General features: G+C 36.8%; 1 protein-coding gene across 1 annotated transcript in view; it reads left to right on the top strand.

The window, feature by feature from the left end:
* Cenpf (centromere protein F) overlaps positions 1–22,714 on the top strand; it is a 50,234-nt gene that overhangs the window by 8,810 nt on the left and 18,710 nt on the right. The window contains 6 exon segments of the mRNA XM_047521617.1: positions 1,428–1,719; positions 3,410–3,612; positions 9,524–9,649; positions 10,587–10,715; positions 15,816–15,938; positions 21,352–21,487. Coding sequence (XP_047377573.1) covers positions 1,428–1,719; positions 3,410–3,612; positions 9,524–9,649; positions 10,587–10,715; positions 15,816–15,938; positions 21,352–21,487 — 1,009 coding nt within the window.

Raw genomic sequence — 22,714 nt, 5'->3', positions numbered from 1 at the left:
ATGCTCAAGGCCCTGGGTTCAATCCCCAGCACTACCAAAAAAGGAAAAAAAAAAAAAGAAAAGGAATAAAAGATCTAGGGATAAGGAACTTGTTTGGAGAGAGCAGGATGCAAGAGTTATGCCTGATACTCAGTGGCTGGCTTTGGCAGCTGGAGGTGACTGCTTGCTTTATGGTCCTCTGATGAAATGTGTTTGCTACTAGGGACATGAGGCTCCAGGATCCTTATTTTGACATGTTCATTTCAGAGGAGAATGTTATCAACTCAGTTTCCTCAATTAAAAAAAAAATCATCTGCTGAGAAGGTTTGCGCACTCCATTTTGATATGTATAAACAAGCAGAAAATGGTGAAAAGGTTTATTCAATATCAGCAAACACAACAACAAAAAATGCAGGTTTCTAAAATCCTACATGTAGTTCAGGGACTGACTTTGAAAACACCTGATATCTATTGAATTTTACTTTCACCAGTTCTGTTCACATGATGTAATTTTCTTAAAAAAATTCCAGTTTGGCACTTAATGGTACATTTCCTAGTTAGGAACTTAATGGTAACAAACACAGAAACTTATTGAGTGGCATAATTCAGCAAACAGTTTAAGGCTGAATTATAAGTGGGTCTCTTTAACTACTGAAGATCAAAAAGAACCTATTTCTTAGAATTTAACAAATGTTTTCCTTCTCATGCCCTTAACCCTTGTTTTGAGGTCTCCAAAGGCATTGCTTCTCAGGATGAATGAAAAAGAATAACTTTCTGATTTGTCCTAGGAATATCATGTTGCTTTGTCATCCAGTTTAGTCATTGGTACCTGTTCTGCCCCTGATATTGAGTTTCCCAGAGTTACTTTATGGGGAATGTGTCTCCATCAACACATAACCTCTTTCTATGGCTGAAAAATTCTTGGTATAAAGTTTAATGTAGCATCTAGAGCCAAGTCTTCATGTTTGTCAGAAAGAATAATTCAAAACAGTAGATAATCCACAAATATGTGTATTCTATAATATAAAACACCCTAACTAGCATTTTTGGAAGGAGTGATATGGTGGAAAGTGAGTTTTGAAAGAGCTCTGCAGGCTAATATTTAACTAAAGATAAGTAAGGGAAAGTCAATTTTGGTATTTAAAATGCCAGCAAATACTCACATTTTTGAATGGAGTATTTGAGGGATGTAGAAAAAAAAGCCCTTTTGAAATAGATCAGGCCTCAGATGATATGGCTTGCTCCTTTGATGATGAGAAGGCTGACCTTTAGAAAATTTCATCACTGCATATTGGGACTTAATGGTTCCCTTGACTTAATGAACGTCCTTTCTTTGTATGCAATGCAAGTGTCAACTGCTTATAATTTTAGCTTTATGTTCTACCTGAAAGGAATAGTCTGGAATATTGAGATTTCTAAAGGTTTCTAAAGAGTTTCTATTTTTACAGAAAGCTAACCAGGTTGTTCCTCAAACCACCATGAATCACCGAGACATTGCTCGACATCAAGCATCATCGTCTGTGTTCTCGTGGCAACAGGAGAAGACCCCAAATCGACTTTCTTCTAATTCTCAAAAAACTCCAATTAGGAGAGATTTCTCTACATCTCACATTTTTGGGGAAGAAGAGGTGACTCCAAGCAGATCAACTTTTCAAACAGGGAAAAGAGATACTAATAGTAGTGGCTGTGATAATTGTAGCAATTCTCATCTTTTGGATCAATTCAAAGCCCAGAATCAAGGTAACTTCTGTAGCTAAATTAAGTTTAAATTAAAATTATCCAAGATAATTTCAGAAGCATTTCCAGATATATGTACACATACACACATGCATATATATATTTAAACGTTTACTTTATTTTTTAATATTTTGTGGTGCTGCTGAGGATCGAACCCAGTGCCTCACATGTGCTAGGCAAGCACTCTGCCACTGAGCTACAGCCCCAACCCCTCCAGATGTTTTTAATCCTGGTTCCTTGCTTATGTGTTTTTGACACATCAGTGGTCAACATCCCAGACTGATGATGTGAAATATTGTCTTTTCAGTAGTAATAAAAGCCATCACAGATTTGAAATGTACTTTTATTTGTATTGAAAGCTGGTGCCCTGAGCCTTTAAAGTAGGCCGAGAGGCTTAGATTTATCTTTCCAGAAGCGGAGCGAGTAGGTTGGTAGCAGTTTGCACTCTCCCCGCTTCTCATCTGGCTCCTGTTGTGCCCATGGAACAAGCCTGTGTTCTGACCAACTTTGGCCAGAGGCGTGCGGTGTATCAGCAGAGCAGCTTTTCCTTGCACTGCCAGGCTGTCCATATGGGAGCAAATCTATAACCCTGGCTGCTGTGCCACAAAGCAGCTCACAGCCAAGCATACCAGGTGGTGTTTAGGAAACTACTCTGTAGAATATGGTAATTTCCAGTACTATGATATATTGAAAAATCATTCCCAGTGTTCACTGGTGGGAGCAATCATACTGCCAGTGCCATTGGAAATAATATAGTGTGTATGTAGGAAAAATGGAAAAAAGAATCATTATTAATTTTGGTAGTATGGGAGGTTCACACCATCTTGATCTTTACTGAAGGAAAGGTCACCAGAGGCTACAGGAGGCTGCCCTCTTATAGGAGGGTGAACTTTTTACTGCCTTGGCACTAATTTGATTTGATGTGGGCACAGAACAAATATTGGTTTGCTAGTGTATGATACCAAGTGGTAATTTTATTTTTTGGTACCAGGTATTGAAGCCAAGGGTGCTTTGCCACTGAGCCATATCCCTAGCCCTTTTTTATTTTTATTTTAAATTTTGAGACAGTCTTGCGAAGTTGCTTGAGGTGTCCCTAAGTTGCTGAAGCTGACTTTGAACTTGGCTATCCTCCTGCCTCAGCTTCCCTAGTCACTGGAATTATAGGAATGTGCCACCACGCCTAGCCAAGTGATAATTTCAGGTGTTGTACATTTATTTTTGCAGTTCTATAAGATGCTGTTTATAATTTAGAGAAACATTCTTTCTCCATATTTCTCAAATAGTAAATCTATTTCTCTGCTTTCTATAGAATATTTAAATACAAATGAGCCGGGCGTAGGGCTACACATCTGTAATTCCAGCTACTCAGGAGGCCAAGGCAGGAGTATCACAAGTTCAAGGCCAGTCTAGGAAATATGGTCAGACTGTGCCATAAATAAAAATAAAATGGGTTGGGTATGTAGTTCAGTGATAGTGTGCCACTGGGTTCATTCCCTAGCACTGCAAAAAAAGAAAAGAAAAAGACAATAGACAGTAAGCACTGAAATTAAATACAATTAGTTTGTGTGTGTAATATAAATTGTTTGTATTTATCTCACCAAAGATTTCAGAATAAAGTGAAATACATGATAAATTCTGAACATTTTGTAAGAAATATATATGAATTGGGGTGTGCTTTTGTTCATGGTTTCAGAGCTAAGAAGTAAGGTTAATGAGTTGGAACTACGTCTACAAGGACAAGAAAAAGAAATGAAAGGCCAAGTGAATAAATTTCTAGAGCTACAACTCCATTTGGAGAAAACAAAAATGGAATTAACTGAAAAAGAGAAAGTTTTGAACAGAAATAAGGATGAACTAGTGAGAACAACAGCCCAATATGACCAGGCAGCAACCAAGGTATGTGACTCTTCATGAATTACTAAAAATTTTTCATCTTTTTATACAGTTCTTTGGAAAGAGTATTTTATAAATAAATATTTGTAATGATCCTTTTTAGCATACACTAGCAGTGTTGATGCAGTTGAACTAGGAATCTGTCTTAGAGTTGAACAGGTCTGGGGTCAATCATGGCCGTACCTTTCCTAGTTGAATGACTTTGGGCAAGTCACTGGTTTCTTTTATAAAAATCTCTGGGTGTGGTGAAAAATGAAGATAATGTACGTGTAGCACCTGACACAGTACATGGCACATAGAATATGCACTTAAATGAATAGAAGTTTTAAAGTTTTCGAAGATTTCATTGGGATTTCATTGATCTCTTCTTGTGATCCAGTGATATACTCTTTGCCACTGAATCTTCTTAAGGCTCCAGTTAAAACCAGCCTTCTTATTTCTTTCCTTTTTAAAAAATATTTTTAGTTGTAGATGGACACAATACATTTATTTTGTTTATTTTGTTTTTTTTAATGTAGTGCTGGATTTTGAACCCAGTGCCTCACACATGCTAGGCAAGGGCTCTACCACTGAGCCACAAGCTCAGCCCCAGCCTTCTTATTACTTTGAGGATTTATTTTACTTTGGCCCAAATCTGCTTTACCAGTGTTCTCCTTTTTCTATTCATTCATTTGTTTACTCATTTAGTTAACAAATATTTATTGAGTGCCTACAATATATTAGGCACTGTTCTAGACCTGGAAATAAAGTGAGAAGTATACAATATCCTTGCCTTATGAAGCTTCATCTTTATAGAGAGATACAGAAAATAAAAAATAAATAAGTAAATATAGATGATATAGTATGTGGTAACAATTGTTATGGAGGAAAATGAATTACCTTCTAAGACTAACTGTGATGATTTGGAGTTTCCTGAACCTAATCTTCCTCTGGGCCCATTGTTTGCTTTTAAATTCCTATCTGGTCAGAGTACTCTGCTCTCCTGGTCTGACTCTTGATTCTTAATGTTTCTCATTCTTGCCAGATATTTTCTCTGGCATCCCCTTTTTGATCCTTTTATTGTTAGTATTTGTGTTTTAGCCCTGTGGTTTCCGCACTTGGCTAATTGTTAGAATCACATAGAACCTTACAAAAATTAATCCTGTTAGATCATGTCTACAGTCCTCAGGAATTTACTTTTAATAAGCTCTATAGTTATTTCCGAGACTCTAATGAAAACATTGTTTTTCTATTTCACCTATTTGCTTTCTTTGGGAAGGTCCGTCCACCTTTTCTTTCTTTTTTCCTTTATTAATTAAATTTTTTGTTTTGAAATAATTACAGATTTATGTTATGGTTATATGAAATAAATTGTTAAGGTAGTGGATTATACTAAATTTCACGTATTTGAATGAGGTGTACATTTTGGGAATAAACCTCACTTGGTTATGTTGTCTAATTCTTATGTATTTCTGAATTTTATTTGCTAATAACTTAAGACTTTTGCACATACATTCATGAGGGATCTTGGTTTGTTCTGTTCTTTTTTTTTTTTTTCCCCTACCACCTTGGTCTGACATTTGTATCAAGGTAATACTAGTTTTATGAAGTGAATAAGAAAGTCTTCCCTCCTTAGTTGAATATAATTGGTATATTTTCTTCTTTATGTATTTGATAAAATTTTCCAGTGAAATTACCTGGACCTGGAGATTTCTTTTGGGGAGTTTTAAGATGATAAGTACAATTTCTCTATCAGTTATAGAACTATTAAAATTACCTATTTCATACAAGGAGAATTGGAATAGTTAGTGTATTTCTCTAACTTGTCAAATTTATGTACTTTTAATCTGCCTACAGTGTTATATTTGAGGTGAATTTCATGTAGCATGCATATAGTTGGTTCATGTTTTTTAATGCACCCTTCTACTACTGTCTGTCTTTCCCCCCACTCCCCATATTTTTTTACTGGTGCATTATAGTTACACATACTGATGGGATTTGTTGTTATGTATTTGTACATGCATATGATACACAATATAATAATATAAGTTGGCCAGTATCACTCCCCAGCACTCCTCCTGACTCCATCCCCTGGTTCCTTTCCTCTACTGATCTCCCTTTGATTTTCATGAGATCTGCCCCCACCTTCGTTTTCCTCTTCACTAGCTTCTACATATGAGAGAAAACACAGGACTCTTAACTTTCCGAGTTTGACTTATTTTACTTAACATAACGATCTCTAGTTCCTATCTGTCTTTTAATTGGTGTATTTAGATCATTTACATTTAATGTAATTATTAATATGCCCTGACTTAAGTTTGCCTTTTTTTGTTTGTTTGTTTCTGTTTTCATTGCTTTGGTTTTTTTCTTACTTTTTGGTGGGTTGCTTAAACATTTTTTAGAATTCTACTTTGGCTTATTTATGATTTCTTGAGTGAATCTCCTTGTAGAGCTTTTATAATGATTGTTTTAGATATTCCATTATATACACACAATTTATCACATTCTATTAATGACTTAGTTTTACCAGTTAATAAATTAGAAAACATTTATCTCCCTTTTCATGCTTTTATATTCTTCCCCATTATAATATAATCTTAGTTTCTCTGGGTATATTTGGAACTACATTGATTGTTGTAATTTTGGTATCAATTATTGAATATATTTTAAAGAGCTCAAGAACAGAAGGAAAGCTGTTTACATATGTTTATATTGTTCCTTACATTTTTCTTTTTTCTTTTTTTTTTAAAATGTAATTTTATTTTATTTATTTTTTTATGTGGTGCTGAGGATGGAACCCAGTGTCTTACATGTGCTAGGCATGTGCTCTACCACTGAGCCACAACCCCAGTCCTGTTCTTTCTTTCTTTACAGATGCCTTCTAGGGATTCTTTCATCTTTTCCTACCAGTTTAGAGAACTTCCCATGCCCATTCTTTTCGAGTAGGTGTGCCGGCCACATATTCAGTTTCCCTTCATTTGAGGATGTACATATTTCATCTTCATTCCTAAAGGGTATTTCTGCTGCATGTGGAATTCTAGGTTGTCAGTGGTACAGTGTTTTTTCTTGGGTCCCTCATCAGTCTGCCGCCTTCTCTCCACTCTTCCTTTGTCCTTTTTAATGTCGAGAGTTTTTATTTGTTCTTGTTGGGAACAGTGTATTTATTTCATCTTTCTGGAAGGTTCATTTTTCCACATTCTCCTAGTGCAGTGCTTTACACAGGGAGCTCTTGAGAAACATTGACTAGTTGCATGAAGGAGCAGTGGAGCTTTAGTGGGACATGACCTCTCTTGATTTGTATATTTATTCTGTCGACACAGAGTTTGTAATAGGAATTTGGTCTTTCAAGTTAGAAGGAGTTGGATTTGAGCTCTGGCCCTGCCACATTCTAATTATGTTGCTTTTGGAACTGTTTAACTTCTGAACAGTCAACTAATCAATAAAGTGGTGTTAATGATGATAACTGGGCCATAGGTCAGTGTAAAGATTGAGAGAATTTTTGTAAAGGCTTTAGTTTCTGGCACTTGGTGAACATGTAATGACATTAGTTGTTATTATTATCAGAGCTTATTGTTGAGTTCTTATTCAATTAAGATAATTGAATTCCTGCTTGGCCAGGGCTTCCTGGAAGAATTACCTTTATCCTTTTACATATTACCATGTTGGTTTTAGTGAGACAAAAATCACCAAATCTTTGCTCTAACATATTTGATGAAAATTTTTTCTTATCAGATCTTGAATTAAAAATTTTTTGAGTAGACCAATGCTGAGAACTATCTGACTTTCTTTTCTCTTAGTATTCCTTCCAAATTCTAAACACTCATTTGTTTAATGCTTTCAGGATTCTTTTTTCCAATCAGCTACAAATTCACCTAACTGAAAATGCAGTTTGCCTTCCTCCCTGTCTCTAATATGGATTTGTCAAATGTTTTGTTAAAATCACATTATGCTACATTTATGCTGTTTTTCTGGCCTAGCCGTTAGAACTACTTATTAAATAAAATGGAGTTAATGTAATACTGTGTTCTTAGGTGAATGTTAGCTGTTTTTTTTTTTTCCAAGTGTTTTTAGACTTTGTTAACATGAGAAAGAATGTTGGGGCTGGCTGAACACCTGGAGTTCAGCACTCATATTTCATAGATGAAAACTCAGATCAATATTAGAAAATATCTATCTATCTATATCTATATCTATCTATATCTATATCTATATCTATATCTATATCTATATGAGAATATATATATATTGGAGAAATCTTAAAGGAGGATACAGGGTCCCATGCTATGTATTTTAAGAACTTGAACTCTGGACACTTATTTAGAATATTATGTAGCATTTATGACACCTACTGGTCATTCACTTTTACATGGATTGTGCATTATTAATACAAAATGCCATTTAAAAAGTTTAAATGAAATATAAATACCTTGTAAAGAGTCTTTTTAAATCTACAATGTCTAGCAGGAGAGGATTGTTGATTCTGTAAGGAGGGAGGGGATGGGGAGTAGAATCTGTTGCAGTTTGAGGAAATGCCAGTAGAGGGCACCAAGGGTTCATTCATCTACTTTGTAGTGCATGGGTTTTTGTGTGTGTGTTTTTTTTTTTTTTTTTTTTTCTCATGAGAATTGTCAGTCACCCAAATTTTGGACCATCATCTATGTGGGCAGTGATTTTTGTCTGAGTTATTTTCTATTACCTTCAGTACTTACCACAGTGCATAATCTATAATAGTTTCTTAATAAATATTTTTTGAATTCATACCTTACTATTGTAATCTCTGTAATACTCTTCCTTGGGCATGTAAAAACTCAAGGATTATATGAAAATAATGACAAAAGTGTCATTGTTCAGTGAAGTGGATTAATTTTGAACCTGACTCAAAATTTTGCTGTTTAAATTTTATATTTTTAAAGTTCTGATATTTCCAAAATCATTTAGTCATTGTTGATCAACTTGGCACTTTTCAATCTTTGGTTACTTAATAATTGGTGTCTGACTGGTCTTCCAGCAAAGTATTATATAGTGTTTTCTTTTTCTCTAAATCCTGTTAAATTTCTAATATTTCTAGTAGCTTTAAATTAGACTATGAAGAATCTTAGAGAAATACATTAGTAGAGAGATTTGCCAATTTGGGGCACATTTCTTTTGGAGTTGGAGTTCCTTCCCATCCATTCAAAGTTTTCTTATTATTCCCTGGGTCCTTAGAGTGGTTTTACAGGGCAATTTGAGGATTTGAGCACAAGGGGTTGGTATAGAGGAATGGATTTCAAGAATCAAGACTCTTTTGTCCCAATCTGCTTTTAGAAGAGCATCCTAAATTTTCATATAGTTCACATTTTAAATTTTATTTAATGGATAACTGGCTATTAAGAAGGCAGTAGAATATCCTTTGTGTTACTTATAGCAGCTTGATTAGTACCTAGTTGTGATATTTTCAAGCTCTGTGAATCTCCAGTAATGTAAAGTAGCATAGTGGGAGCATTGTGGAAAGAAAGATTTTAATATTTAAAATTTCCCACAAGATCCATTATGCTTGAAAGAGACTATCAGAAAAAGGTAATGGGCACCCTCTAATTCCTGTCAACAATACTACCTTTTAACCTCTCCTTCCCAGCAGCAGTGTGTTAGACGAATCATTAGACCTGTCTCGGTTTTTATAGCACAGACTATGAAGTTATTTATTTAAACTGGTTAATTCTTACATCCTTGCTAATATTTCCCAAATAAAGATTTTATATGTGCTGAGATAAAATTATAGTGGTTTTTGTATTTGACTGATAGGTTCAAACTCAATTTTTTATGAAATAAAAAGATCAAAATAATGGTAAATTTGAAAACAGATCTTGGGACTAAGATTTTTTTTTTTTTCTGAAACAAAATATTGCTTCTTTCCTTGAATAATCTTTCTTTTGTGTCAAACATTTTTATCTGTTAGTGTACTACCCTGGAACAAAAGTTGAAAAAATTGACTGAGGATTTGAGTTGTCAGAGACAAAATGCAGAAAGTGCCAGGTGTTCTCTGGAACAGAAAATCAAGGAGAAGGAAAAGGAGCTTCAAGAGGTAAGGTAAATGGGTTCATGAAGAGTGTGTCTGAAAGGCTCTCCTGGATTCTGCGTTCTTGAGAAGTTTAATTACTTGGAAAGAGAAACAGTTTGTCATAATTTGGGAAACCATTAGAGGGGAAATGCTTTGTGGACAACGTATTCCCCCCATGTTTCTGGGTTTGATTGAAGAGGGGGTATTAGTAGTCCAGAGTTTTCTTTTATCATGTTCTGCGATGAGCTTGAGATACTGAGAAGGAAAGAATTCTGTTGCTTTATTCAGACACTTTCTTTGCAGTGAAGGGAATTATATAAGATTCTTCAGTCTGTAAAGCCTGTGGGTTGGCAAATGAACTAGAAAGGTAGTTAATGCACAGGGAAAGGAGTTGGTGCAGTTAGGGCAGAAGGTGGGCTGGTAGGTATTGCTGCCAGCTTGGTCCTTTCAGGTGATTTAGGAGAGTCTAGTCTTTCAGTAAGAGTGACTGGGAATGTTAGCTGGCATCCTGTGTTATCATAGTTAACTGGTAGCCTTTACTTCCTGTCCTTTTAAATTTAAGACCATAAGTGGTATACTTTGGGTTTTGATTGTTTAACTCATTTTGAGTGTTCAATTTCTTGGCTGAGTTGTGATCTTTGCAGTTCAGATCTTCTCACCTGCCCTGATTCATCCAAATAGAGATGTTTAATTGAAATTTGGGGATGATGTGGAAGTGGGCTTGTTTCCAGGTGGTCAACTGTCTAACTCCTTTACCTTCCTTTCAGTGACCTGGATTTGATTGTGTGGTCCAGTGCTCAGACTGACTGAACTTGTCAGTCTGTGAATGATCTGCTTGGCTCCCGGTTGTCTCGTGCTCTTTCTATGTAGCATTAACTGACAGGCTGTTTGTGTCTCATCTTGGAAACTCCCTTGTTAACTAACCATCGTCAGTTTGATGTGTGTGTCCTTTGCTTTTTAGGAACTCTCCCGTCAGCATCGTTCTTTCCAGACCCTGGATCAAGAGTCCACTCAGATGAAAGCCAGGCTCACCCAGGAGTTACAGCAAGCCAAGAATACTCTCAACATTCTGCAGGCTGAACTGGATAAAGTAGGGTGCTAACTTATTTCTCTCTCTTGGTGCCCTCTTTTCCTTATGCAGGTTACTTCACCACCACAGTTGACATAAGATGTTTTTAAAACCAGTATCTAAAAAGATAGAAGTTGTACATGTTAATGGGTTACCATGCATGTTTGATACATGTGTACTTTGCCTATTGTTTAAATCAGAGTAAACATACTCACATACTTATCTCATCATTTCTATATGGTAAAAACTTTGAAAATCCTTTAATGTTTTGAAATGTATAGTACATTATTGTCATCGTAGTCACTCTACTGTGCAATAGCACATCAGTACTTTTCACTTTGATCCACTATAACTTAGCATGCACTGATCAACCTTTTCCTTCCCCTACTCTTCCCAGCTTCTGGTAACCATCTCTTTACTTTCAATTTATGAGAACAACTGTGTCAAATTCCATGTTGAGTGAAGATTCTTTTTTTTTTTTTTTTTTAATTTTGTTTTTTTAGTTGTTGATGGACCTTTGTTTAATTAATTTATTTTTATGTGGTGCTGAGGATCGAATCCAGTGTCCCACACATGGTAGGCAAGCATTCTACCACTGAGCCACAACCCCAGCCCAAGTGAGTGAAAATTCTTTGAAAGCAAAAATGTTCTCTCTTCACTTCCCTTACTCATTAAAGTGGAGAATGAACAGAACCTTTCTGGCTTTTCATTTTCTCATCCTTAGAAAGTTGGGTATAGAGTTAGGATTTCAGATCTGAAGGTCAGTGGAGTTTTCTGAGACTCTGCTGGTTCTGGGTCATGTGAACAGATGGGAGCTGTCCCAAGTAGTTTATGCTCCCAGATAGTTAATGCACTGAAGAATAAAATCAATTTTCTTATTTAAGACTCACTCCAAATGTGATCTCACCTAGGTTTATGACTTTAAGTATCAGCTGTATGATAGTCACTCTCATTTTATGTTCCCAGTTTGGAGGTTGCCTCTGAACTGTAGGTTTGTAGTGTGTGCTTGATGTTCCACCTAGCAGTTGACAGCCATCTCACACTTAATATGTTAATAATAGAACTCAATGTTTTTTTTTTTTTAAACCTGCTCCTCTCTTAGTCTTCCCCATCCTAGTAAAGAGCAATTCCTTTCTCCATATTTCTCAGACATATCAGAAATTCAAGTCCATATCATCTTCAGTTCTTTTTCTATCACAGCTGAACCTATTCTGCTAAAACTGCTGACTTTACCTTTATTTGTTCTCTCCTCTCTCTCTCTCTCTCTCTCTTTCTCTCTCTCTCTCCCTCCCTCTCTCTCCCTCCTCTCTATCTCACACACATACACACACATACACGTTTGTGTGCATATCTATGTTATGTGGATTTATTGTACATTTGTGTGTGAACAATATAATGGTATATTTAAACTTTTTTGTGTAAAAATACAAAATCTGCATAGAACAAATGTGTAACTCAATATATTAGTCTATGACATGCTCTCTTGTAATGGTTACCTATGTCAGGAGCTAGAAGCTCTTCAGCCACTCCAGAAACCTTGCATGCAATATATTGCATATTGAATGTGACTACTTTCTGCCCCATTTAGTGCTGTAGCCTGGCCTAGGGCACCATCCTCTCCCCTGGGTTATCTTAGGGGTCTCCTTGGTGCTCTCCCTGCTTCTACCATTGCCTCCTTACAGTCTGCTTCCAGCCAGCAGCCAGAGGGAGCCATCTTGTGAGTCAGATCGGTTGCTCCTCCCCTTGAAATGCTGCAATCACTTCCTGTCTCTCTCTCAGATCAAAGCCAGGTCTTCCCCGACCTGCAGGACCCTAGTGGCTTCCCATTCCTTCACTCTCACACTTCCTCTCTTCCTACTCTCCCCTTACTTGCTCTCTGCTAGCTGCTTGGCCTCCTTGCTATTGGTGGGATACAAAGGCACCTGCCAACCTCAGGCCTTGCTAGAGGTGCCCTCTTTTAGGAGGCTCTTCCAGGTGGATCTGAGGGCATACTCCTTTACTTTTTTAAGCTTTCTGCTCAAGTGTCACCTTGATTGTCCCTCACTATTGCAAGTATACCTGACCTCAAGTACTTCATTTTCTTTAGATTGCTTTATTTTTCTTCATCGTGTGTAACATCTGATATACAATTTAGTTGTTTATATTATCTTCCTTTTATTCTGTGAATCTTTTTATTAGCATAGGGTTTTGGTTGTTACTTCACTGCTTGGTGCACGGCATGTAAGCACTAAATATGTGTGACATTAAAATGGCAGTGCATTTGTGGTGTGACTTGACCAGTATTGCCAGAGAGAGTGATCTATTTTGAAGTTTACCTTGGTATGTCAGAAACTTGGCTGTTGTCAGAGTTCCATTTATTTTTTAGTGATTGCTTATTTCCTCAAACTAAGGATTTACCTTTTAAGTACATTCTTTTATTTTAGGAAAAAGCTTAAAACTCTTCAATTCAAGTTGTAACAGAGAAGGACATGGTGACTTCTTAGAGAGGACACCAGGAATGGAGAATGCAGCTGAGATGGAAAGACCTAACATTTATTGACATCTGATGTATATGACAGACTACCTGAATTGCAGATAGATGTATCTATCCATCCACCGACCAAAGTTTGATAGATAAAAAGAAAAAAGATTCCATCCCTCCTTATGAAGACAAAATGAGATTAATAGTTTAATGAGTATTCTTCAATGTCTTTTAAAATAGGTTTACAAATGTGTAATTGGAATTTTTTGGTTTTGGTATAATTAAGAGGAATATTCTATTGGCATTATCTGAGCCTTGCTTTTATTGAATGTTTTGTACTTTGCTTAATCTTTTCCCCACTGATGGATATTTAGGTTTTCAATATTTTCTTATTCACTATAGCACTATCTGTAATATCTTTGGGCAGGTATCTGTGTGTGAGGCAGGTTTCCGGATATGAAATCATTGACTAGAAGGGTATGTTTTCTAATGTTTGATAGATACTGATGCATTGCCATCTGAAAACTTTGCAGCAGTTCATTCTCCTCCAGGCATAGGTGAGGACCTGTTTCCTCCCATTCTTGTTAATAGGAGAGTCTGATTCTTAAAATTTTGCCAACTAAGATATAAAATATGTCATTGTTTTCATTCATACTTCCTTCATTACCAGTGAAGTTAGTTATTTCAGGATCATTTGTATTATTTGTCTGTAATTCTGTTTCTATTCATTATTCATTTTGCTTAATTCATTTATGTTTTTGTAAATTGAATCCTAAGTGTGTTTTATGGATTGTATTATGGACATAATTTTTATTTTTATTTTTTTGGTACCGGGGATTGAACTCAGGAGCACTTGACCACTGAGGCACAACCCCAGCCCTATTTTGTATTTTATTTAGAGACAGGGTCTCACTGAGTTGCTTAGCGCCTTGCTTTTGCTGAGGCTGGCATTGAATTCGTGATCCTCCTACCTCAGCCTCCTGAGCAGCTGGGATTACAGGTGTGTGCCACCACGCCCAGCATGGACATTTATTTTTTATTCTGTTAAATATATTGAAAATATAGTCAGTCTTCCATCTCTGCAGATTCCATATCTGTGGACTTGAATATCAAAAATGTAAAATATTCTTTCTTGGTTTTTGAAGCCCTGGTGTTTGAACTCAGTGGCACTTTACTACTGAGTCATACCCCAGACCTTTTATTTTGCTGGTGCTGGAGATTGAACCCAGGGCCTTCTGCATGTGAGAAAACCACTCTACCAATTGAGCTATATCTCCAGGCTCTACCCCAACCATTTCTACTTTTAATTTTAAAAACTTCTCCCTAAGTTGTTGAGACTGACCTTGAACTTGTGATCCTCCTGCCCCAAGTAGCTGAGATTATAGATGTGCATCACCGCACCTGGCTCAAAAATAGTCTTGAGAAAATAAAATTCTAGAAAGTTTCAAACAGCAAAACTTGAATTTGGCTATGCACTAAGTGCTATGCTGAATCCACATGAACGAAGTGAGGTGTAGACGTGCCCTGCTATGACTCCCCATGTCACAGGTCCTGTCTCTGCAGCACTCCTTCTTTGAGGGTTGCTTGCATTGCATCTGGTTTACACACTCTATACTTAGGCCTACAGTGTATACTGAACCCATACAGATTTTTCTCCTTGTCATTAATCCTTGAATAATATAGTTGAACAACTATTTACGCACCATTTACATCGTATTAGGCACTGTAAGAAATCGAGAGGTGATTTAAAGTGTATGGGAGTGGGAGGATGTGCGTTGGTTAGATATGCAAATACTACATTGTTTTTTGTGAGGGACTTGTGCTTCTGAGATTTTTGGTACCCTTGCTAACATTAAAGGACAATGACTGTATGGTCTTCCAGTCCCTTTCTGTCTTTACTTTTTTCTTGTTTTCTCTAAATTTACATCTTTCTTCTGTATGTTGCTCACCAGATGATATTGGAGGCTCACATTATGGTGTTTTAATTTAGGTATTTAGTCGTGACATGTATTGGGTCTCCATCAGAATAGATAACATCAATTCTTATACTCCATGAACTTTTTTATTATGAGAATAATGGGTGTTTTTTAATTATAAAAATTACATATTACAATGGTAAAGTAGGCAAATAGTATTCTTCCAGAATTTTTCTATGGGTGTTATTAGTACAATTCTTCTTAAAAATACAAATAAAGGCATAGGACGTGTATGGTGCTCCATCTTATTTTTTCAATTAATATGACTTGGTCATGTTTCATATCAGGACCTGTGGATCTACCTGATTTGTAACATTGGTTATATGGGACTCCAGGGAATAGCTATATCATTACGTACTTTGCCAAGTGATTTTTCTATTTGTTCTGATTAGTTATACATGACAGTAGAATGCATTTTGACTCTTCATACATAAATGGAGTATAACTTCCCATTCTTCTGGTTGTACATGATGTAGAATCACACGGTTGTATAATCATATATGTACACTGGGTAATAATATCCAATTCATTCTACTATCCTTCCTACCCACAGGCCCCTTCCCCTCCCTTCACTCCCCTCTTCCTAATGCAAAGTACATTGAACTTTTTATTATTTAAGAATGAATAATCATTTACAAATAAAGAACATAAAAATAATGCTTTGTCTTTTCCTCCCCATTGTAGGTCACATCTATAAAGCAACAGTTAGAAAAGAACTTGGAAGAGTTTAAGCAGAAGGTCAGCAGAATGGAGCAAGCTGTCCAGGCGAGTCAGATCAAGGAGGATGAGCTGAGGAGAAGCAGCGAGGTAAGCAAGGACAGAGCCGAGTGTTTCTCAACTGCTGTGTGGGATGAGTTCTGAAGGGTACAAGAATTTCTACTCATTTGTTAGCAGTTTATCACAACTGTATATAGTTTTCCTTCTTATTTGCCAGGAGTATTACAACTGTTCTGTCATATACCTATGACATAGAATATGTGTTTTTCACTTTTCATTACTTGTATGCATCTAGCAATTACAAGATAATATGATTTGTATTGAGAACACAGACTCAGTTATTTTAAGGTCGTTTTGGACCACCTGGGAGGTGCATGGATGAAAGAAAAGAAAGCACTGAATTTTCTGAATGGAAAGAAACAGAACTGTTAATGTAAGGAATTATTTAAATCCCTTAACTAAGGGTTGACTTTTGAGTTACCTAATATTAAAAACCTGTAGAAAGTCATAGCTTTAAATAAGGAAGAAAAGTAATGACAGACAAACAGCATATAGATTTAAAATTCTTCTAAAAAAAAATTGAGAAATTGGAGGTGTAGTGCAATGGTCAAGCCCTTTCCTAGCATGTGTGAGGCCTTGGGTTTGATCCCCAGCACCACCAAAAAAAAAAAAAAAAAAATCACATAATTGTCAATTATATTACTTTGGCTTCAAAAGTGAACACCAGTAGTCTTGGTGTTCAGCATGTGCAAACAATGGTAGATGCTGTCTTTGGAGATTTCTGTTTATTCTACCAAATGGTGGATAAGGTTCTCTAGGTGGTGTGGATGCGAGGAGCACCCCATTGTTTCTACTGATAGGATTTTGTCCATACATACACAGTTTCTCTCTGAATTTATTTAGTGTCCTAGAGTTTATTTAAAGGGCTTAATTAAGAGCCATTTAGGAATAGGCAATAGACTGAAACGATTTGAATAGAATCATAAGGCAGCATTGTAACTTTGGAAGAAACAACAAAAGTTCAGTGGCGGTTCCTTCCCCCTCAGATAGAACAGCAAAGAATATTTTCTCACTTATTTAAATGTTCTGTGATCACTTTTTAGAGTATAATAAAGAAAAAATTTTTCTATAAAGGACAGTTTCTTATGCAGGTGATGAAAGTCTAAATGCGCTTTCCTCCAGGACTTTGTAGAGTGTGTCACAGTTGTGAAATCAGAATATCTGTCCTGGTGAAGAGTTGGTTTTCAAGCAGGTAGCCATGGATGGGGGCATGCTGCTGGAAAGGTGGGGCCTCCCCCTGCAACCTGAGTGATAGGAGCTTCACATCCGGTGATAGTTTTATCCTTGAATGTGTTCAAATGGAAGTGTTTGTTGCAACAAAACAAATGTTTGCCTTTTGGCCAGTGGGGACCAACCAACAGATGCTTCTGCTAACATTTCCACAGGCAGACTGGCATCAAACTCTTCCCTCTGTGAGCTTCTCTTTCAGCCAGAAACTCTCCTGCGACACCCCTGGCTTCCTGGTGGAAACATTTTGTAAAAGCAATCATCTGGTTAAGAGAGTCCAAACACTTTTGAAGTGGCATGCTAGGCTGTGTCATAGTACTGGGCTGGACATCATCTTGTAGGTGTTTCTGAAGACTTGTACATCTCAGCAGGGGCTGGCTTGTCTGCTGTGGAGCTCTTTTCAGTGAACTCTAGTCTGTCCTCAGTTACATGCATATCATGTTTCACTTATATTTCACTGATTTCAGTCACGTAGGGGAGTCAGTCATGTGTGGAAAGTACCTAGCACAGGGCCTGGGAATGAATTTGGTGTCATCTTAATTTATGTATATGTTTGCGTGTGTGTCTTCTGTCAAGAGTAACATCAAGAATTGACAGGAGTCAGCTGGCACTTGCACTTTGAATTGGGATTGGGATCAGATAGGTGACTTTCCAGTTAGAGGGATGGTATGATGCTGGTTGAAGTAGAGCAGTACATACCTGCAGTCCCAGTGACTAGTGAGGCTGAGACAGGAGGATTGCACGTTTGAGGCTAGCCTGTCTATTTAGCGAGCCCCTGTCTCAAAATAAAGTCAATAAAAAAGACTGGGGATATAGTGCAGTAGTAGAGTATCCATGGGTTCAGTCCTCAGTACTGCAAAGAAAAAAAAAGTGGTGATAGATTAGAGGGTATAAATGGTGGTGTCTTTAGAGAGAGCGAGGTCTGAATTTGCATTGGCTTTCTGCTGCTTACCTGCTCTGTAACCTTGAGATGGTGACTTACCCTTTCTGAGGGACAAATACTACCTTTCTGTTTATGAGGCTATATTCATTATTAAATTAAATATTGTACATAAAATGCTTAGTGAATTATTGCAACCCACCTGCTTATTGCTTTGGTCTTCACATCTGTTAGGACCTTTTAATATCAGCATTGTTTGCTGTCACCTACAGGCACAGAAAGTCATGACCAAGGGACAGTGCATTTGAGATTTTTCATATTTAAAAATTTGCCTATTCCATTATACTACCACTCTGGGTGTCTTTCCATATCTAATTATAAGTAAGTACAAACAAGTTTAGCATGCTTATAGTTTTTGGATGCTGAAATAATGTGACAGTTGTACTGAAATTTTCCTTGTTCGTGTTTAGTAAACTAATATGCTGATAATGAGAAATTATCAGTGCCGGAAACGTGATTTAATGGCCCAATCAAGGGTAAAGTTAACATTTAGTATCAAAGTGAATGGAGGGCTTAGATAGGCTGCTCATCCGGAATCCAGTGCCAGCCCTCATCACGTTGGGGTTTGGCAATAAAATCCCATCATTTGACAGGCAAGATGAGGGAACACTTGCTTAGGGACCTTTCCAAACATAGGGATCTGTATTACACTAGGTCCTCTAAGGAGCTCGGTCTGGCAGGCAAGAACGATGAGGTAGAAGGCGAAAAGCGCATCTTCCACTTTCATCCCATAGTCACATTGAGACTTCACTGCAGCAGGGGACGTATTAAGTTATATTCAGGGATGGGATCATGAAACGCTGCACACTAGCTGAAATTTGTTTTGTCTGGCCCTGGGAAGTGATGCTTCCCTTGCTGCTCCTAAACTGAAGTTGATCTGGGTGGAATTGCTTGCTAAGTAAGCTCTAATGCTGGCTTCTGCTTATAGGGATTTTTGTTGTGTTTTTCTCGAGTAGTGCCCAGTTTTGCAAATCATGTGAGGAGGCACAAGGTGCCTATGAGAATATATCCTCGTACGCTTAGCTCATTGTTGATAATGAGCTACCTAATCAAGTCTTAAGTGGCTGTAGTCTCACAGAAAACTAATTGCTGATGAATGACAGCCTGCACATCCATTTTCAGATGTTCGTTTTCTAAATTCTGGCCTTTTAAAATTCTTGGGTTGGTCATAGCTGTGGCATTATAAGCCTGCTGGGTCCCAGGGTTGGCTGCACATTTCTTTGTTAGACACAAATATTTACAAAGCTAATGCCAGAATAGAGAAAGACACTCTGAATCTTTCCATTGAGCTTACTATTCATTTAAATGTCTCTCGTTATGGACAGAGAAGAATAGAGACTAACAGATGCAGAAACATAAATTCCACCCTGCCTTGCTGGTCCCCTCCCTTCCTTTTCTCTTTATCTTACCTTCCGTCCTGTTGGGATGTCTTCTCATCTTTGTCAACCTCCCAAATGTAGGTGTTATTTGATTTGATCAATTTTTTAGGGTAAGGATATTTTCTAGGCTCTAAAATAAAAATGCTAAGTCAACCCATGTTGTTATATTCTAGTTACTCTTAATGTTGACCTTATTCACCATTGATCATGATCTTGCAAATTAAACTTTGGAAAGAAACAATAATAATAATACTCCATTACACTTGTCAGAGTGCTTTCAGGAGTTCTATCTCTCACATCTGTGATCTTATTGACTGGGAGATTTTCTTGAGCCTGAAGAAGACAAAAGTGATTACATTTTCTGTGGTTTAATGATACTAACTTAAATCAATAACATTGTTTCACCTTCATGATCTTTGCAAAATGTAACATGGACTGGTGTAAATTAGCCTCTGTCTAGAGTTCACTAGAGCTGCCCTTTAGTTCTGATTGATATCTTAATTTGACAGAGTGTCAGTTTTGCGATGGAAGGAAGGCAGGATTAGGACATGGGAGACAGGAGTATAATACCCACAACAGGTTCTGTCTCATTTTAATGATGAAATGAATGTATATACATGAACAGAGCAGCTGCCAGCAAGTTTTCAAGTACTTTCTACTAGCCAGATTCTCCCTCTTCTTGAATTTGGCTTTGCTGCATCAGTACCCATCTGCTGGTAGTAACCAGACTGATAATTGAAGGCAGTCTTCCAACACAGCATTGCCAGGGCCATCTGTTTTCAAATGGTACAGTAGGATTTTGGAGGATGGGTCTTAATTGTTTCTTTAAGATTCAGAAATTTCCCCCTGCTTCTCAGAGGGGTGTTTTTGAAAGGCAATTTTTAAAAACATTAGCCTTAAGAGTTTTCCTCACTCAAAAGATGTGAGGCACTTGGTTCTGTCAGATTATAATGATAATCTGCCAATCCCCTGTGGTCCAGAGTGTACTGCATAATATAGGTTGAGATACTTATACTATACTATGATAAGTTTCAAGTATGAACAGAGTATTTGTAATGTTTATTATGAGTCCTTTGTGGTTAAGAAGCAATCGTGTTTTTATTTGGCATGTAAATATTGCTTAGTTTTTAAGATGAGAGGTCTTCTGAGATAATGAATTGGAACTGCATATATATGCATCTATGCTTCCTTATTGCACACAGATGCATGGATACTTATTTAATCAAGCACCCAAAGAATCTGTTTTCATTGTGAGAGCTCAGATTCCCCTATCCAGAATTAATTATTCTTCTACTCCCTAACCTTTGATTTTGCATCCACACTCAATGTCTCTTTGGTATTTGACATGTTCTGGTGTGTATTCAATGATTATTATTATTATTTTTATTTGCTCTTTTCATAATGTATATATCCCAACATCTTGAACATTATACATTTTTTTTGATGGAAACATTTCTTGAAGGTAATTTTACCCAAAAAGATATTCCCCAACAATGAACTTTCAGATGATTTTATAATGAAAAGTAAAGATTTGTCATATGAATAATTTGTTTTATTAATGTATCATCTCTTTGCAAAGATATATTTGATAGGAACTTGGAACATTTGTCTTCAAGGATCTTGTAAATAGACTTTTCCATATGAGCTAACTCTTTAGCAGGCATAAGCACAAGAAGAAAGACTAAGAGATACATTATTTGAAGGAAAAAGATTATCATCTGCTTTGGCTTTTATTTCAATTTATGACATTATTTGATTCAAGGAGAGTGGTCTACCTTCATTAGGTACTTAAAGGGAAAGGTATACAGACAGTTCTGCTAAGGACCCTTATTAAGGCAAAAGTCATGACTTGCTTGAGCATTTGTTTTGATTATAATCAACTAAATGTGTATTTTAGGAAATGAAAAAGGAAAATGGCCTCCTTAAGAGTCAGTCTGAGCAAAGGGCCAGAGAAGTCTGCCACCTGGAGGAAGAACTCAGGAAAGTTAAAATGAGTTTAAATCAGAGCCAGAATTTTGCAGAAGAAATGAGAGGTGAGTAAACTTAGTACTTTAGTTGGTTCTTTAAGTTATTACCCCTGTAATGAAGAATGAATGACATTAACACATTAGAGAAACTTTGAATTTTACCATATATTCATCCCAAAACATACTGTAGTTATTATGGAGAAAGTGTTCTCTCTTTCCAGAGTGATAGTTGGAACTTTTGGACTTGAACATGTCAAGTCCTTGAGTGCACTGTTTTCACCACTTTGAATCCAGAGGTAAATATTTCCCACATGAAACTTAGTTGTCAGTGCTGTCTTTCTCCCCAGTGTTGTTCTTTGTGTCCAAAGTGCTTTTGTTCATTGCCTCCATTTCCCTTGGAATGGAAAAAAACAAAAACAAAAACAAAAAAAAAGTATGTGAAGTGCATGTTTTCCAAACCCACAACAACCATTGCATTTTGATAACTTAACTTGACTGAATGATTTTATGTCCTGACTTTAAAGCTGATGAATTTATGCTATACACACATCAAATGAATCTATCATTTGTTTCACTTTTATCTGTGCTATGTGTCTTTTACTTAAAAATATATTTATTTTCTCTTCTGAGGTGTTTGCATGTCTGAATTTTCTTTTAAAATAAATGTGACCCATGAATGGGTGTCACATTTCCCTATGACTGTTTTCTTTGTTCTGTTTGTTTGTTTATTTATGCAAAGGGGTCTTCCTGTGTTGCTCAGGCTGGTCTCAAACTCCTGGGCTCAAGTAATTCTCCTGTTTCAGCCTTCTAAGGAACTGGGACTAAGTCTACACAAAATGACTTTCCATTTCCAAGAGGCAAAAATGTCAGTCTTTAACTTTTCTGAAGGAAAATGTATAATGGCTAGGACACTTACCATTGTTGGTCACCAGTGTCATTGTTTGAGGGCCTCCCATGCAAATCAGATTGAAAGTTTTGAATCACTGTTCCTCAAGCCATCAATGCCTAGCAGATAGATTTGAGACTGGCAGGTTAGAAATGTGTATAGTGTTAATTCAGCTTTTGAGAGTGTAATACATGCTACCTCTGTCATCTACTGTTGAGTTCTCAAATTTTCTCCTCCTTCAACATACTTGAGGAATATGAAGCCTTCTCATCACTGTTCTATGAAAACATTGTGTTTATTCCCAACTAGGAGGGACTGTGGGTAGAGGTGAGGTATTGGGCAGAAAACAAGATAATAAAAGCTTCCAGACAATTCTCATATCCTCTTGTCATCTCTACTGTGAGAAA

The sequence above is a fragment of the Sciurus carolinensis genome, chromosome 12, assembly GCF_902686445.1.
Source record: "Sciurus carolinensis chromosome 12, mSciCar1.2, whole genome shotgun sequence".
NCBI lineage: Eukaryota > Metazoa > Chordata > Mammalia > Rodentia > Sciuridae > Sciurus > Sciurus carolinensis.
This window is presented reverse-complemented; position numbering and strand designations above follow the sequence as displayed.